Source organism: Pangasianodon hypophthalmus, chromosome 15, assembly GCF_027358585.1.
Source record: "Pangasianodon hypophthalmus isolate fPanHyp1 chromosome 15, fPanHyp1.pri, whole genome shotgun sequence".
Taxonomy (NCBI): domain Eukaryota; kingdom Metazoa; phylum Chordata; class Actinopteri; order Siluriformes; family Pangasiidae; genus Pangasianodon; species Pangasianodon hypophthalmus.
Window position 1 is genome coordinate 19,697,290 of NC_069724.1, and position 18,422 is coordinate 19,715,711.

At 38.0% G+C, this 18,422-nt stretch overlaps 1 protein-coding gene across 2 annotated transcripts in view; it reads left to right on the top strand.

Annotated features, from left to right (window-relative positions):
- The window catches only part of stxbp1a (syntaxin binding protein 1a), a 38,068-nt gene extending 19,756 nt beyond the window's left edge, over positions 1–18,312 (top strand). The window contains exons 3-20 of one of the 2 annotated variants that reach the window (XR_003403621.3): positions 55–136; positions 1,019–1,095; positions 1,547–1,625; positions 2,296–2,399; positions 3,429–3,577; positions 4,318–4,402; positions 4,483–4,613; positions 6,400–6,507; positions 6,592–6,652; positions 6,939–7,004; positions 7,115–7,195; positions 8,370–8,508; positions 8,621–8,730; positions 8,815–8,916; positions 9,315–9,400; positions 11,077–11,231; positions 13,352–13,523; positions 16,754–18,312. Coding sequence is in view for 1 of the 2 variants with exons in the window: in XM_026928990.3 (XP_026784791.1) it covers positions 55–136; positions 1,019–1,095; positions 1,547–1,625; positions 2,296–2,399; positions 3,429–3,577; positions 4,318–4,402; positions 4,483–4,613; positions 6,400–6,507; positions 6,592–6,652; positions 6,939–7,004; positions 7,115–7,195; positions 8,370–8,508; positions 8,621–8,730; positions 8,815–8,916; positions 9,315–9,400; positions 11,077–11,231; positions 16,754–16,836 (1,698 nt within the window). In the remaining variant the exon portion in view is untranslated. The remainder of the gene's footprint in view (positions 1–54; positions 137–1,018; positions 1,096–1,546; positions 1,626–2,295; positions 2,400–3,428; positions 3,578–4,317; positions 4,403–4,482; positions 4,614–6,399; positions 6,508–6,591; positions 6,653–6,938; positions 7,005–7,114; positions 7,196–8,369; positions 8,509–8,620; positions 8,731–8,814; positions 8,917–9,314; positions 9,401–11,076; positions 11,232–13,351; positions 13,524–16,753) is intronic. The other variant, XM_026928990.3, reaches the window with a different exon arrangement.
- Positions 18,313–18,422: the final 110 nt, after the last annotated feature.

An 18,422-nucleotide genomic window follows, 5' to 3' on the forward strand; every position in this document is an offset into this window, starting at 1 on the left:
GTTCATTAACTTAATGCTGTGTTTATATGGCTAACCCGTATCTTGTCTCTTTAGGCTCTGGTGGTGGACCAGCTGAGCATGAGGATGCTTTCCTCCTGCTGCAAGATGACTGACATTATGACAGAGGGCATCACAAGTACATCCTTCTAATACAATACTACAATACTATCACTTATACCTGCAGACCAGAAACAACTACTTTATCCCATTGTAACTGGCAATTTAGAACAAAGACATGGCTTTTTGAGTTTAAGGAATACTACTGAGTCGGCTGCGAATGTGTGATTAGCACTATAAAGTCTTTCTCACACTAGAGCAACATAGTAGAATGTAATTGTGGTTTTTGTGGTTATTCTTCAAGACCCACATGACTACATTGGTTAAAAAAAAAACACCACAAATTTACCTCTCTCAAGAATCTCTGAAAAGATAAATGATACAGATTTAGAGCTTACAAATACCGTTGACAGAAGAATTCAAAGCTTTCTACAAAAACGTCTTGCATACATTTTATTGATGCCCCAACAGCTGCCCTTAGACTTTCATTGTTAGTGAGCTTCTTTAAAGAACCAGTCTCTGGGATAAACAGTGCTCAGCTTCATATCTGAATACACACTGCTCTCAGATGACATTATATAGCTTTAAGAAGATTACAAGCTTGTGTTGATATTCATAAGGAATCAACAAATGATGTTCTATAGGCTCTATAGATGTTGAAATGATATGTATTAAATATGTTTTGCATAAATCTTGTGCAAACCTGTTAGTATGAGCTGTGGCATTGGAGGAATTATATTTCATTAAACTCCTAGAACCCTTTTATGGGTCCATTCTAAGTGAATTTCTTTAAAAAATGTGCTACTCAGTACACGTAAATGTCTTATAATCCTTGTCTTTATAACTTCCTTTACTCTACAGATTGCATTGTAAAGGGACTAGGTTGAAAAACTATAGCAAATATATTATGTCATTTAGTATTTCTCTCATTTTCCTTCTATTGATTTCTTCTTTTCTACAGTTGTGGAGGACATAAACAAGCAGAGAGAGCCTCTACCCACCTTGGAGGCCATTTACCTCATCACCCCTACTGAGAAGGTATGAACCTTGTCTCTCCATCAGCAGATGAAGCACTTACATCAGCAAGTCAGGACCATTGTACAAAATCAAACTAAACAATCGACACACATGCAGATGATGGCGCTGGCATAGTGCACACACACTCTGACTCAAACCCACAGCTACACTATATCAGACTCAAAAGCACTTCAGCTCACTTCAGCTTTTTTTTCCATGTCTATATTTAGTCACTCAGTAGGGAGGTAGTCTGTTCACACGGCTCACACTGACCATATGTCACATGCTGTATGAAGCGCCACATCACGAAACACTGTATTGACTCAGCCTACGCAAACAATCCCCGGTTCTGCATTACCATTGGCTTCTGCGGCTGCTATGGCAACATGCACACTCACATATTTACAGTGCATGCTCATGCACATTTGCCATGTACCTTTAACACTTTTTTAAATTTTTTGTCTGTTTCCAGTCTGTGCATACACTTATTAATGACTTCAAGGATCCTCATTCGTCAAAATACAGAGCAGCTCATGTGTTCTTCACTGATTGTGAGTATCAGAGCTCCCAGCACAGTAAACGTACATGCTGGCAGGGTACAGAGTGCGTTTAGGCATCTGAGCACAGTAAGAACCAGCAAACAAGACTAATTAAATACTTAAAAAGGTTGCTACTTAATAATTAAGGGTGTGAATCTCCCGCTTTCAGATGATATGAAAGACATATTGATGTATAATTTACATTATGTTACAGTTAAGCAAGTGACAATCCAAACTGCAATAAACTAACTATTCGAAATGATTCGGTTCAGCAGCGATATGATCCAGTTCAGGTTTCCACCATGAACAAGCTGTGTTTTTAGTTTTCATTAACTTCAAGAGAGAGAAAAATGCTATAACATAAGTGATAACAGGAACTAACTTCTCTCACATTTAATGTTTTGTTCCACAGGTGTTCCACATCATTAAATGTAACTATAAGTGGAAAAAAGTACAATGTGTAATTCATTAATCCCGCCACTCACTCTCTCTCTCTCTAATTTTTTTTATACCCCTATTAATAATGTATTTATTTTGCCAGAAGCCAATTATGGACCAAGGGGAGTTTCAGATATATTATGTTTTAGAGATATTGTGTTGTTGTATGTCAGAAACACTTGTGTATATGTTGCACTAACGTGAAAATGGAACACTGTGACCAAATTTTGTGATTGATTTGCAGCTTGCCCGGATCCGTTATTCAATGAACTGGTTAAGAGTCGCGCTTCAAAGTGTGTCAAGTCCTTGAATGAGATCAATATTGCCTTCCTGCCGTACGAGTCACAGGTAAGAAACAGAAAAGTGGAGGTAAAGCAGTACTACTGATGAAGTTAAGGATAAACACTGTCCTCCTTTTCTGCCAATTTAATCACTGACAATTCACACCCAGTAGGTACAGACGATTTGGGGTGGCCTAATTAGTAATAATTATAGTAATAGTAATAGTAGTAGTAGCAGCAGCAGCAGTAATAGTAGCAGTAGGAAGTAACAGTAGTAATAGAAACAATAGTAGTAGTAGTAGTAGTAGAAGTAACAGTAATAGTAGTAGTGGTAATAGTAGTAGTAATAGTAGTAATAGAAGTAATAGTAATAATAATAGTAGTAATAGTAAATCAGAAATGTTCTGTCCTGACCAAAGAGGATTTCAGGAAGAGAAGCATGGCAGTAATGTATAGTGGAGTATAGTCAGTACAGACAATGACCCATTGGCAGATATGAAGAGTTCCAGAGCTGTAAGGCTGTAAGGCAGTTTGGTCCACAATGCTTTGCTTCTGATGCTGACTGAGATGATTAATTCAGTGGAGTCAGAGGAGGTCTGCTTTGCTCCTGGCGTGATGCTGCACCTTACATCCTGACAAAGCAGCCACTTCAGAGACACGCCATTGGCTAATGCACTGCCTGATCACCAGTGAGAGAAGGTTAAGAGGGGAAAAGAAGGAGAACTCGTCTGTGGAACAGAAGGACGGTCATCTGAGCCAACAGAATTGGGGGGAGGGGATGGAGGAGAAGCAAAACACACTGCTCCAGAGAGAGAGAGAGATAGCAGGACTGCAGTTGAGATGAAAAATATGAGAGGTTTAGAAAACACAAAGGCAGGAAGGAAAGGCTGGAGTCTTGATGTGTCACTGTGGATTGGTCCTCTGACTGCTATCACTGCATTCTGTGTGTGTTTGTGAGCGAGAGAGAGAGAGAGAGAGAGAGAGAGAGAGAGAGAAAGAGAGAGAGATACAAATCAGAGTCATGGCAGTTCAGTTGTTCATTCAGTCATTTTCATGTGAAACATGTACTGATTAATATTTATGTCTGTGTATCCAGGTGTACTCTCTGGATAACCCTGATGCCTTCCAGAGTTTCTACAGCCCCCATAAGACTCAGATGAAGAACCCAGTGATGGAAAGACTAGCTGAGCAGCTGGCCACTCTGTGTGCCACGCTCAAGGAGTACCCCGCTGTCCGATACCGAGGGTGAGACACTAATACCTCAGCCCTTCCTGCTGCTTCGAGTGGTTAATATTCAGCCTTACTGCATTCCAGGAAAATAAAAGCATACAGTTTGAGAAGGATTTATTCTGAGGACAGTACAATGTAACGATTTGAATATATGCGAACCTATAATTCTACAGTGCCACAGACAAAACAATCAGCAGTATTGCTATAATTGATTCACTGATCCCACTTTTTCCATGTTTGATGCAATACCAACATTATAGCTCTGATACCAAAGAGCATTGTCTTAGTAACCAAACCAACTACCTCCAAATCAACTACCTCCAAACCAACTACTGGTAAAATGAAAAGAACAGCTTTACCTCTGACTGTTACAAAGCACTGACACTGGAGACTCCATTCATTATTGGCCTTAGATTATGTGGAATGTTAAATTTCTGGGAATGAAGTGTTACTATAGAAACTATAAATCTGTGATTTGCCTTAATGTGGCATAATCACTTTAGGGCACTTACTTTGTTTTTTATATGTAGTTGCAAATAATGCATAATGTAAAAGTATGTGCAAATAAAATAAGGCATTAATAGCCTGCATTTATTCAAGGGATCATTTGTCCAAAGGGTTGAGACAGGGTTGATGACAGCTCTTTAGGTTATACATTAAATGAGTTCTTATCAGTCTGGAGATCAAGACCAGGAGTTTCTTCCCTGTTATATCCTGCAGTCTGAGTGCCTGTTTATCTCTGTTTATCAATGCAGCGAGTACAAAGACAACGCCACTCTGGCTCAGCTGGTGCAGGACAAACTGGATGCCTACAAGGCAGATGACCCCACGATGGGAGAGGTGAGTGTCTCCGTTAGTGGCCTAAATTGAGGCTTGTTGTAGCTGTTAGCTCTTGTGCCTAAATCTTTTTCTGTGCACAGGGTCCTGACAAGGCTCGCTCGCAGCTCATCATTTTGGATCGGGCTTTTGATCCTGTCTCTCCTGTCCTTCACGAACTTACCTTCCAGGCCATGGGCTACGATCTGCTGCCTATTGAGAATGATGTCTACAAGTAAGACTTTGATTTTTAACCAATCAGGAAACCTGGCTGAACTCTGTTTATGATATACTCTGGGAATCAAATGAAGGTTAAGATACAATATTAGAAATCTTCAATAAACAATATTCCTTTATTCAAGGATTGAATTGAATGCAGATTTACCTGTCAAAAGCAGGCAAACTCTGGCACTGGATGATGACTTTGTTAATTTAGCACTGCTGAAGGTAAACTAGTGTCTTATCTCTCAAAAGTAGCATAACGTTAGTGTAAAAAGAACAAGTCATATAGTGACAGAACAGACAGTAAAAAAAAATATTGCTGGTGTTACAAAAACAGTAAGGTAGAAAAAAAAAACTGTGTAGCTACATGGTGCGGGTGTGCTGTTGTAGAATAATAATCAACAGTTGGTGGTGTCCCAAAGTGTTTTATTCCTCTTATACCACAGCTATTTGCTTTATATAATGGTTTATATAATGGTGTGAAAAATTGTTAGCACCTGTTTTCTGCTTCTGCTAAATGAATAAAATGTAAATGTAAATGTAATGTACACAGGTGGAACATAAATCACGTAAAAAAGGGGACAGAACACAACAAAAGATCATACTATCACAAATATGTAAAAATGTTTAAATTCTGCTGTCATGTCCTCCAATTCAATGTTGGAGAAAGGGGCCCCAGACTGGAAATTTTTTTAGGGGACTTCACTTTCAAGATGTAAGACTGAGACCATATCGGCACCGTACCTCCAAAAACATGGGGAAGCAGTAGCTTTAATATTCCCTCAATATGATTCTCTTAGCCACAGCCATGCCCAGCATTAGTGCCAACTACAAATAATAAGAAAGAGAGGCCAGTTCCATTTCTGGTGGGATATCCTGATCGTATGCCACAGAATACCATGCGTAATGTTCAAATCATTTATGTAAAAAGAGGTCACGATGATGCTTCTCATGAGCACTCACTAGTAGTAGGTGTTGTCTGAATTCAATCGGTTCTATATAATAGTGCTCTATGTAATAGAACAGTCTATATAGTAAATAGTGAACAAGTGAGGGGACGATCAGACGTTACACTGCCTGTGCCTGGGAGTGCCTATGTTGCAGCTGGTCACACAAGCACACAATTGGATAGGATGTCTTTATATATTGCACTCCTCCCTTCAGGCAGACGTTACAGATCTCTGTGCACTAGAACATCTAGGCATAAAAACAGTTTTTTCCCCATGCCATCTCCAGCTTAAACAGCTAACACAGGAATCATTACCTGTGTTCTGTAATTCATTCCTGTAATTCATCCTCCATCTCTAATTACTTCCTCTTTCTCAAGTATTATGTAAATACATATGCATATCTCTTTATTTATACAGTTGTATATAGAGTAAATAATGCATAAATCTGTACATAAATCTTCTGTTCCAGATTCATACACATTATTATTTTTTATTTTTTATTGTTAAGTCTTACTATTTAAATGTTTTCTGTTCTTATGTAAAATATATATGTATGTATGCATGTATGTACCAAGAGCACCTTAAAAAACCACAACAAATTCCTTGTGTGTCTGCGCACACACTTGGCGAATAAAGCTAATTCTGATTCTGATATGCAGTAGCACTATAATTCCCCTTCACTGGACCTAAGCTGATCAGATTTCAGAACCATATTTGGGGTGACAATATTTTGTCTAGTAAAAATGTCTTAGCAGCAAGTGAACTCCAAATTTCGGGTCCTGCTGTTATTTCTGGTTGCACGTGATGATGTGGAGATGCTGAAGCTTCAGTGTGGGTGCTGTATTGCAGGTATGAAACCAGCGGAATGGGAGACTCTCGGGAGAAAGAGGTGCTGCTACATGAGGACGATGACCTGTGGGTGTCTCTGCGGCACAAGCACATTGCTGAGGTGTCTCAGTGAGTAGCTGCCCTCTCTAACATTCCCTTTTCTTCTCTCTACATTCTTTCCTCCTCCTTTGACTCAGTTGTGTTCCTTCACAGGGAAGTGACAAAATCTCTGAAGGATTTCTCAGCCAGCAAACGGATGAACACTGGAGATAAGGTACAGGAAGGCAGGAGTATACTGTATATACGTCAATGTTCTGTAGTGCAGTGTGTGCCGAGCTGAGCTGTGATGGCTGACTCATCTCAACACAACACGCTCCGAGGATACAGCAGTTTAATATTCCTGACAGTGCACACATGCCCACACACACTCACACATTCATGTTGAAGCAAGGCTGTTATTTGCAACTGTAATACAGGAGCATAATGGACTATTTTAGGCTTTCTCTACTAAAAAGCAGGGTTGTGTGTGCGGGTATGTAAGTGTTTGTTCTGCATTTCAGACCACGCTGAGGGATTTGTCTCAGATGCTGAAGAAGATGCCGCAGTATCAGAAAGAGCTCAGCAAGGTGAGAGAGGACACTGAGCCAGACGGGAAGCATACTAACGTAAAACAGTGTTGAACCAGCGCAGTGCTAATCGTGTTAGCATTAACACTTAAACGCCCGTGTCTCTGCAGTACTCTACTCACCTGCAGCTGGCAGAAGACTGCATGAAGCACTATCAGGGCACTGTGGACAAGCTGTGCCGTGTTGAGCAGGTAGCACACGAACTATCTAAAATCAGAACTATAGCTCACACACAGTGACATTCTCTATTTAATTCTACTTCATTTTATCCATAAATTAGCATTTAACTTTTCTCATTTTCATTTTCATATTTTACATCAGTATCATAAAACGTAAAAAAAATCCCAACATTTCACACATTGTTTTTTTTTTTTTTTTAAAAACTGTTTCACACGTAATATTATTCTGGAAAGAAATACAAAAAACATCCTAAAAACAAACCAAGCTTGCTATGAAAAAATTTTGCAGGTTAAATAATAAAATATTATTTAACTTTTTTTTATTTCTGTAAGCAGTTTTGCAATTTTCAGAACATTTTAAATGGCATCATTCTTATACATGTCCACTCACTTCCTTATCAAAGCAGAGCTGGATGGCTTGTATTTGCATACTGGAACATGATTGGATCTTATATTTTATGATCCTTTATACCACAGCGCTGTTCTCGAATCTGATTGGTCAGTAGATGTTGATCGATTTTCGGTAACAGCAGCTCGGACAGTAGTTATGGCTGCATAAGTTTATATTAATGTGCTGATTATAATACGTTATTGTTTCTATAGTAACAACTCATTCACTGAGATTTGTATGGTGGATGTGACACATAATCTAAGACTAATAATAAATAATAACCATTGATATGGTGAAGCTTTCATTAAGGAGAGGTTTATTTAACATTCATGGAAGGAGTCTCCAGTGTCAGCACTTCATAACCATGGGAAGATCTTCAGGGCAGAGGACTTTATGCTTTCTGTTTTCTCTGTAGCTGTGTTTTTTCGTCTTATTAACTGCAAGTAAAAGAAAAAAAGAGAGGCTGATGAGAGAATGACGGTATTATCCTGTAGCTGCTAAAAGAGGAGTAAAACATGAATAATCAATTTCACACCAACCCATCATTAATTATTTTCCTATAACAGTACTCCCTGTCATGTTTTATGTCTTACATAACACTCAGATTTTTTAGATTTTTGTGTTCCTCGGTTCCTTAAAGTGTGCTGCAAAACTGCTCCACTGATGATTCTGCAATTCATTCATTTTCCTCCGGAAAGATTTCATATTTACATTTTTAATAATGCTTAAGGTGACTTGGTATGCATTATTTGTCAAATAGTGCTCACAAACCCTTACACTGTTGCTGTTGTGCAGGACCTGGCCATGGGAACAGATGCAGAAGGGGAGAAGATTAAGGACCCCATGAGGGCCATCGTGCCCATCCTGCTCGACGCCAATGTCAGCACCTACGACAAGATCCGTATCATCCTGCTCTATATTTTCCTCAAGAATGGTGAGGGAGATACACACACAGACACACACACATTGTGTCCAGTTGCAGTAGCAATCCTTTTCATTGTGTATGTATGTGTGTATGTGTGTGTGTGTGTGTGTGTGGTCACTAGGAATCACAGAGGAGAACCTGAACAAGCTGATACAGCATGCACAGATCCCTCCTGAGGACAGTGAGATCATCACCAACATGGCTCACCTGGGTGTCCCCATCATCACAGACGTGAGACACTCTCTCTTTCTTTTTGCTCTTTGCTCAGTGTTTTTCTGCTCGCTGCTCACATTGTTTTGTGTGTGCGTGGTCCAGTCCACTCTGCGCCGGGGGAAGAAGATGGACCGCAAGGAGCGTGTGAGTGAGCAGACCTACCAGCTCTCTCGCTGGACCCCACTGGTCAAGGACATCATTGAGGTAAAACACACTCTCTCTTCGTAAAAGCAATAAACCACTCGAGAGTGTGTGTTACAGGGGTTTTTATCATGAGTAAGGGTGTTCTTTGGCATGATGCTAACAGAGTTCCTAAAACCCCCTTACCCATGATAAAATCATTGTAACACACACCTTTGAGTGGCTTATTGCTTGTATAAAATGGTGACAAAAAACAATGTGATAAAATCCAGTGTTCAATAAATAAATTTAAACAATTGTTAATAATATTTGCAAAAAACTGTTCTTCCACCATGCAATGTAGTCAACAGTTAATGGCTTAAGTGAGACGTTTTATTATCAGTCAGTCAGATTTTTTAACTACCTGTTAAACTACCTGTTTTGCTTTAATTATGCTTTTCTGTACCTCATGGATTTCGCAGGATGCGATTGATGACAAGCTGGACACCAAGCATTACCCTTACATCTCGACTCGCTCCTCCTCCTCGTTCAGCACCTCAGCAGTCAGGTACACACACATACACACACACACACACACACACACACACACACACACACACATTCACAAGCAGCTGCTGAAAAGACTGAAGCAGGAAGGATCAATAGTCATCTGTGTGCATAGAGGGGGAGGGAGAACAGAGATCAATAGTGTGATTGGTGACTAGGGCCATGAGAGGACACAAAGGCAGAAATGTAACTTTCTTGCATTTATGGTACACTCGAGAGTTTTTCCAACTAATCGCTTTCCACTGACAAGAATTTTGACACATTTTCCTATACTGAGAAAAGAACAGAAAACACATTTACTCGAAACTCAAAGTCTAGGAGCAGTTGTCTTGAGCTTGGTCAATAAATAATGTATTAAAAACATAGAGAAACTCTTGTCTGTGTTAATTGGATATATGTGTGGGAAAACCTGTCAGATATCGCTGTGCCTGAATTGGGGCAAAAAGATGAAAAACCAGGTCATGATATTGTTTTCTTCTGCCTAATACATATGTTGACCCCTCTTCTTAATATAATGAAACCAAAATGACTTGAAAATGTTTTTATTTACTTTCAAATCTTGCCTGTGCTATTTTCTTGCACAATATCACACTGAAGAAGGACCATTTGGATAATTATGTGCCGTAGCGAAGCCTAGTCAATTCAGTTTATAATCAGATAGTGACTCTCAAAATGTTTATGATGCTCCTGTGCCATCACATCATCAAAACAGAGAAGAGCACTTACATAAAGAGACATTAACAAGACGACCTTTAGCCAACAGAACCGAAGTGACTGAATTAATCAGTGATTATTTCCTGGCTGATGATAAAATCGAGTAAAGAGAGACGACGATGAGGCTTGTGTTTAAATGCTGTGAGTGAAATCTGTAAACACTGTAAAGTGGATGATGTTGAGAATTCATTTTCCATTGTAAACTTATAATTCATTAAAATTTGGCAGTAATGTTATTTTTTCCATAAGTAGATTAAGTTGTAAATGTAGAGGTAGGTGGGGGGTCTTTCACTGGAATTGGAATGAAGCCTGTAATGCCATTTTCTCCTTTTTTCACTTTTGGGAGTAACACAGACTGCTGATTGAGATTCATGTACAGTAGAAAATGTAAAAATTTCACCATGTCAAGAGTTTTCCCAGGCCACCCCACATATGCTACATCTGTGGTTCATTTATTGATTAGCCTCCAGATCCTCAGCGTTCACACTCATTTCCCCTCTCATTATGCTATTGACTTCTTCAGGGAATAGGTATGAGGAATAGCGGTGTGTGTTTTATCACTGCAGAGTCAAGCAGAATAATGATAAGATTGGTGAATATTCATGCTTATTATTCACATCACTGCTTTTGATTAATAGAGTCCAGACATTGCCAAGACATCACTAATAATCAGTTTATGATGTTTCAACAACATACTGCCTGTTGAAGCCATAATTGCATAATATTCGTACATAATAATATGATTTGAATAGGTTTATTCATACTGTTCAGGGACTACCAGCCTAAAGCCGGCTTTACTGCTCACCATAAAAAAGTCGTTTGGTTGTGAGTAGAGACCAGCAGTCTTAGAACATAATGTGCTCGCCTGCATTTAGTGCCATTGCGATTAAAGACAGATGACTGCTCCTGTTCGCCTTCTGTATAACAGCTTTCTTGCTCATTAACATTTCCCTTTCCTGGCAGTGCCCGATATGGCCACTGGCACAAGAATAAGACCCCCGGAGAGTACCGCACTGGGCCACGTGTCATTGTCTTCATCATTGGTGGAGTGTCTTTCAGCGAGATGCGCTGTGCCTATGAGGTCACACAGGCCAACGGCAAATGGGAAGCCATCATCGGTGAGTGTGTAGCCTGGAGGTGATACTGGGTACTTGCGGGGATAGCATTTACATACATTAGCCTTTACATTGCATACTATTATTCAAAAGTTTTTAAGAAGATCTTAATTTTTACTGACACTGACACATACCAATCAGAAGCAGTAGTCTACTTTTGAGCTTAGAAGTGTGCTCAAGGGCTAGAAAATAATATCTTTCTACTGTTATCTAAGTGAAATACTTTCTCTAGAAAGTGGAAAACACTTTCAACGTTGTGTTTATTGTCTATGTTTAAAAGCAGAAACTTCAGCAGATCAATAATCTGCTTTGTCTATTTTTGCTTTGTCTTTGGTATTTGGTTTATATTATGTAAATTTGTACAAAGATAATCTGGCTATTTATTAGAGCTACAGGGCATTTTTCATAAAATTTCCATTCACAGAGCCCATTAGGTCTAAAGTGACATTATTTACAAGCCTACTTGTATTTGAGTTATTGAGATTTGGATTAAACCATTTAAGTGACCAGCCAAAAAGGCTAAACTCAATAATACATATAAGAACACTGATAAAGCTGGGTTGTGATTTCCAGCACTGTAACAAAATAATATAAATTAATTAAGTAATTAATTAATTAATTAAAAAGACTCCTGGCTATGCAGACTCCACTTTTTTTTGCCTCAAAACTACCAGGACAACAGGGCCAGACTGAAATTCCCCACTCTCGTACCTATATATTAGGCTGTAACACAATGCCACTATCTGTATCTGTAAATGTTTATTACTCCAAATATTGGTACTCTGATTTAAACCAGAAGTGGGTGTGAACTGAACTGGAAGAGTTTTTTTGTTTTTGAAATAGAGATAAAAAGCTATTATTTGCTGCCTGAGACAGCAACAAATTTAGTTGCTTCAGTTTCCCAAGTATAAACAAACTAGTAGCCCAGTTTAAACCACCTCAGCTCTGACCAGGCAGTTACTAAGGATGAATGAAAATGCATTGTAATGTAAATGCATTGTTCACGTTCATGTTAATGAATGTGGTCTTTCTTTGTCCCGTAAGCTTCATATATGAATGCTCAGCGGCTGCATACTCCTGCATACTTGACTTTTTTTTATAATCATTATCTCTTCATTCTGAATAATGCAACATATTTGGTTGCATCCCTGCTAGAGATCTTTACTGTTAGTTTCACTGTAACTAGTGAGTACTTTATGGGAGGTAGTGAATAATTAAGCAAAATCACACTCACAGTTATACTGAATATCAGCATGGCTGTGATTTGGCCATAGTGCGATTGTGACTGTGATATTGCTTTTACACAACAGTTCTACAAACAAGACATTAATATAGAGTAAGTGGGATTTCGGACACAATATGGCCAAGTTTTTAATTTGGCCAAAGTTTATTTTTGTTCCGCTAGCAGAAAAAGATGCCAAAGAAGTCACACTCACTTTATAGTACATTGGATAGCTGGCTAGCTGGCTCACATTGATTTGTACTTTCCTGTTAAAGGTGAATTTGATGTGTCAAACACAGACGGGTTGAGTGATACACACAGTGAAACGTCCCAGTGCGGTTATACTAAATATAAGCACTCTTGGAATGCCGCTAGATCAATCAAATTAATGGACCAGAACTAACTGTTGTATAAAAGAAAATATTTGATATTTTGGAAATCAACGCCTGTCATACCTTGTACTGTTATGTTCAAACTTGTCCGTAGCTGATTCATATTGTGTGTGTTTGGTTGTTAATCTGACTCCATCACTGTCTTCATCAAAATCATTACAGTATATCAAATGTATCCAAATTCTTTTCCTTAAGTTATCAAGGTCAAGGTGTAGGAAATAGCCTTTCCTTCAGATATCAAGGCTTACAGAGATCAAATATGACTGGCATGTGCACAGTTTATATTCATGCTGTTTAGACAGAATGGCCTTAACCCAAGTAAACACTTAAGACCATTCTATCTAAGTGCATAAACACTGGGGTTCATGAATATATTATGAGAAATGGATGCATTGAAAAGGTTGCTTAACCCCTCTTTTCATCAAGACGACTGAAAGGTGGCAAAAGAGAAAATAGGAATGCTATGTTTGATGATAACCGAGCGTGAAGCCACCTTTGTTCCTCCGCAGGTTCCACCCACACGCTCACCCCAACCAAATTTCTAATGGATCTGCAGCATCCCGACTTCCGAGAGTCCACTAGGGTGTCCTTTGAGGACCCTGTTCCCTCAGACGATTGAGAGAAAGAGGGAAGGGTGGGAGAGAGAGAGAGAGAAAGAAAGAGAAATCACACTCTGACAAAGTAAAGGCAGCCGCTGAAAGAAGCCCTTTCTGAATCCCCACAGCACAAGGGTTTCTTTTCCTCTTTACTACCAGTTTTACTCCCTTCCTTGCAGAGATGAACGTTTGGCCTCCGCCTCAGTGCATGGAGAACCTGCCAGTCTAAAGAAGGCTCCACCCACTGCTGATTAGAGATCAATCAGTGTCCATATCAGAGACCAGCAGTTGATGTTGGTCATGATTGGTGGATTACTCTGACATGTAGCACTGCAGAGAGTGGAGCCTCTTTGGAGCAGCCATGCAACGGGTGCTGACTCCATCCCTGCCGTTCCCATTCCTCTTCGCCGGGTGGATTAACCTGCATTTTTCCTAGCATATGCCCTCTAACCCAGTGGTACCTCTTCTTCTTTGGGTGATGAGGAGCTCCTACATTTGCCCACCCAAAAATTTCATATCTATCATGTTTAATTTGTTTTAGGTTGCAGATTAATCTACCCTAGAGATTAATCGTATTCCACTTATTTTAGAATAACAACCCGAGAAAATCATTCACATCCAGTTAACAACAGAGCTCCTTTCTTTGATGCTGAATTTCAGCAGGATAATTCAAGGATATATTTTTCTTTTTCCTTTTATTCAAACAAACCACCACACATCACTTCTACATGAGCAAGTAGGTGTCTGCACTGATCACACAGCAATACTCTCCATTTGGATAACTGGCATATTGCCAGTTTCCAAATTGCTGCATTGCTTTTTTACTGGAGCAATTTGGCTAAGTAATGTGTGACTCACCTGCAGATGCCAAAGCTTGAAATGTAGCTGTGTTCTCTCGATATGCTTTAGCACTAAGCACTTACCACAAAATCCAATCAGTTTCGTTCTTGCCTATTGCTAATTATCTCAATAATTTGTTAGTACTGCTTTAAAATTGCAACATGGATTGCCAAAATCATTTAAATAATAAATATATAAAGTACGTTACTATACTGGTTATGGAAATCCTTCAAAATTGCTTCAAAATTCCCAAACAGGGCTTCAAATGATATTGGGTGCATTTTAGCATCTTTCATAAAAATAAAAAGTTAAAAACAAACAAACAAAAAACCTCAGTGCTGTATGTGAACCTCCTGACAGCCCCTTTGTCCACTGCGGAAATATTAATTATAATTTGTAGTTCATGTGTTCCTCATTCACAGACTCTGAAAAAAAAATAATCTGGTTGATTAATCTTCTATAACAGCAGCTATAAAATTACTTCTGGCTTTAATTCAATTCACAGATTTATGTTAATGCGCTCGATCTAAAACTGTCATAACTAATCCACAGGATCTTGTATGGCAGAATGCAATAATCTAATGCTAGTAATATTCAGATTGATAAATGTGTTGATATTTAACAAAGAAAAACATATAATCATTGACCTGATGAAGTTTTCTGAAAGGAGAGATTTATTTAACATTTACGGAAGGAGTCTCCAGTGCAAGAGCTCTGTAGGAAGTAAAGCTGTAACTTGGAGTTTGCTGCCATGGGAAAGTCTTCAGGACAGAGAACATTCCTTTTTTTGCTTTCTTGATAAGAAGCTAAATTTTTTCTTCAAGAGAAAGTGAAGGAATGACTGTTTATAACTTATAACCTAAGTGATACAGGAACTAACACGTTTCACAGATGTTCCACAACATTAAATGTAACTATAAATGGATAAAAAGCTTTGTTTATTCCTTACCTAATCTAGTTGCATATGTATAAAAGCTAATTTGTTATTGCTCATGAATTTAAACACAAATGGGTAATACCTTTAACAATTTTAAATAAATATAACACTTACTGCACTATTAATTTATTATAACTTTTTTTTTTTTTTACAGAACATCTTGTACTCATTTTACATTTTACAATGCTCAATGATAAAACAACAATCTTCCATATCCTGATTTTTCATAACCTTACAATCAAACTAGATATTTAGTTAAACAATATATAGCTAGTTAACTAGTTAACCATGTGCTAAAGCTATATTATTTTATATATCCTCCTCCTTTTTAAAATTGGTTTATCATTTTTGGATTTTCTAAATAATAGCGATCACCATTTGCAGTATGCCAGCCCTAACCCATACTGCGACATTCAACACCTACTGAACTATTCGGTCATTTTATACTCCACAAATAAAGTTTGTTTCTGTTCTGGCTTTTTATTAGAGTCGTTTCATCTAGCTGGAGTTAGTGAGTTCATTGTGATTCCAGCCAGAGCTCAGTAAAGCTGCATGTTTATTTTATGTGGTCCGGGTGGATTTTACTAGTGCTTAATGGACAACATTTGATCCAAAATTTGACTCTTGACAGCTCCCTGGACTTCCATCCCGACTAAATTCTCTAATGGTGCAGTTCAATAGTTTTCAATGGTTGGCATTCCGTAAATAATAATAATTGAAGTGTAAATTGTCTGATGTGTTTAGCTAATTTAAACTGACTTTAGTTTATTTTAGAATATTATTTACAGTGAATTTATTTTATTTTAGAATATAAGTAAAAGACGTGTGCAGCTTTGCTAAAGAAACAAACAAGTAAACCGTACACTGAAAGGACGTAAAGTAGAATCAAGCATTTGTCCCAGCTGGGCTATAAGTTGTTCAAAATTTTTGAGAATTGACCCACAATAATAATATATATATATATATATACATATATAAAATGAAATAAAATTTTAAAAATTCCAGGTGGCACAAATGTTTGATTAATTGTGAACCTATTATTTTCTTCTTTAGAAGAAATGTGTCTTCAGCTATTTATCTAAAATAGATTCAGATCCACTCTTTAATTGAAGTCACATGAATGGAGTAGATTTTTTTCTTTTTTTCTTGGTTTTGTTTTTTTCATCTCATAGGCATGCATTAGTGTGCAGCGAGATTATTCCTCACATCACTATAGCTGACATACATCTGTTGTAGTGCCTCTACTAATTTTGCACACATCTTCTGTAGGAATCCTGACTGTCTCTTTACATGTTCATGACAGGTCATATTGAAGAAGTCATCTTCCCTAATTTTTAAGAGTTCAATCTCCTGCATGCCAGTTTTTTATAAAGTTTCCTAAAACCTTTACATTCTTCGCTTTGTGATATTACACAGTCTTTACGTGGAATAGATACAACAGCTGAAAACACAATTAGAGGTAAAGTAATTTGCCTGTACAGTTCTAACGTGTACATAATTTCTCTGTTTCTCCACGGGTGCTGTCACTCCTCCTGCAGGCTCAACCCATATCTTTACCCCTACCGTGCTCCTGGACGCACTCAAGGCCATGAACAAACCAGACGAGGATCAGACAAGCTAAAACCCTCCCTCTCTTCTCGTCTATCTGATCGCCCAAATCCCCTGCTCCCATATTAATGTGTATGCATCTTGCTTGAAAGAAAAATGTAAAAAAAAAAAAATGAAAGAAAAAAAATAATAAACAATGGAAATACTGACTAAAAAATGAGATATATATATAAATATATATAGTATGTTGAAAAGCAAAAGAATCATTGTAAGTATTCTCATGTTTTACAATGGATGCAAATGTTTAAACTGTCAAAATAAGGTTTAAATATCAAAGGCCATTCAAAACAGAAATAACCAAATATTAATATTAATAATGATATTGGATGCTCGGAAATGTGTAAATGGTAGAAACTTAGATCATTGGTGTGATTTGTCATGGTTGTGGGTGGGGGAGGGACAGTTGTGTGTATGTGAGCGCCAGTCGAGAACTTAATCATATCATTTCTCTTGCTTTATGATGAACTCCTGTCATTCGTCATGCTGTATGCTGAAAGCTCTGGTTTTAGATTCATAGTCGTGCATGCCATGGAATCTTATTTGTGGCCATTTTGAAATCTGAGGGGGAAAAAATGTTGTGATTTTGACACTGACTGAGTATCTGCTGAGGGGAGAACCCGAAGCAGTTGATGAGAAAAATGAGTCACATGTCAAATGTAAATAGCTCCAGAATGCAAATATCAGCCCTCGCCGGCCTCAGATCTGGCTCTATCTACTCGCCAGGACCTTTTGTTTTATTGCTCTGCAGAGAATTTCACGTTTTAGTGTCAAAAAGGCCATTGCTTGCAAATGTTTGAAGAATATTCTCAACAGAAAAAAAGGGCCAGCTGTACTTCAGTATTGTATCCTGTCCGATTAAGTCTTATCATTGGCTAGTAAATGATGTTTAACCGGGCCATGCACTGAGTAGTGTGATGTTGTATATGCCATATGTTGATGTTTTAACGTCTCCCTGTTGACTTTCTGACTGTGAAGTAGTATTTTTTTTTTCTTTCAATAATGCGAAGCCAATGTGTTTGTGATGTTCGAGCTGTAGTTGTAGTAGTAACAGAAAAAAATAGCAACTATCTATATTTGGTTTGTCTGTTCGTTAGTGCAACGTAACTCTTCCACTGGTGAATGGCTTCGCAAAGAGATGTAATCCCATCATCTTTTTTCTTTCTATTTCTATTTATTCCTATTTTATTCCTCTGCTCCGGCAACCAGGTTGTATATTGCACTATGGGTTTTCTGTGATGCGAATGCTTGTTCATTTTTAGTCCTTTATTTTTGGTTTGCTGTTGTACAAGCACTGAGTGTGTCTACTAGATTTATATCAAATTTATTTATCAAAGAAAATATTAATAAATAAGAAGTTAGTCTGTCTTAAACCTGTTTATCTTTGCTGGGATTTCATGTTTGCAAGCGTTGAAGCACAAACAAAAGTTAACTTGATGTGTACTGATGTAATAAGACTGTCAAATAAATTGGCTTCCATTACAGCAAAGAATCAGTATATTTTTCTACACACATATCAAGAGATGAACTGAAAGTTCAATTCTGCTTGCAAGCCTATGCATCAAAGTACAATAATAATGCAGTTATGTTAGCAGGGTAATG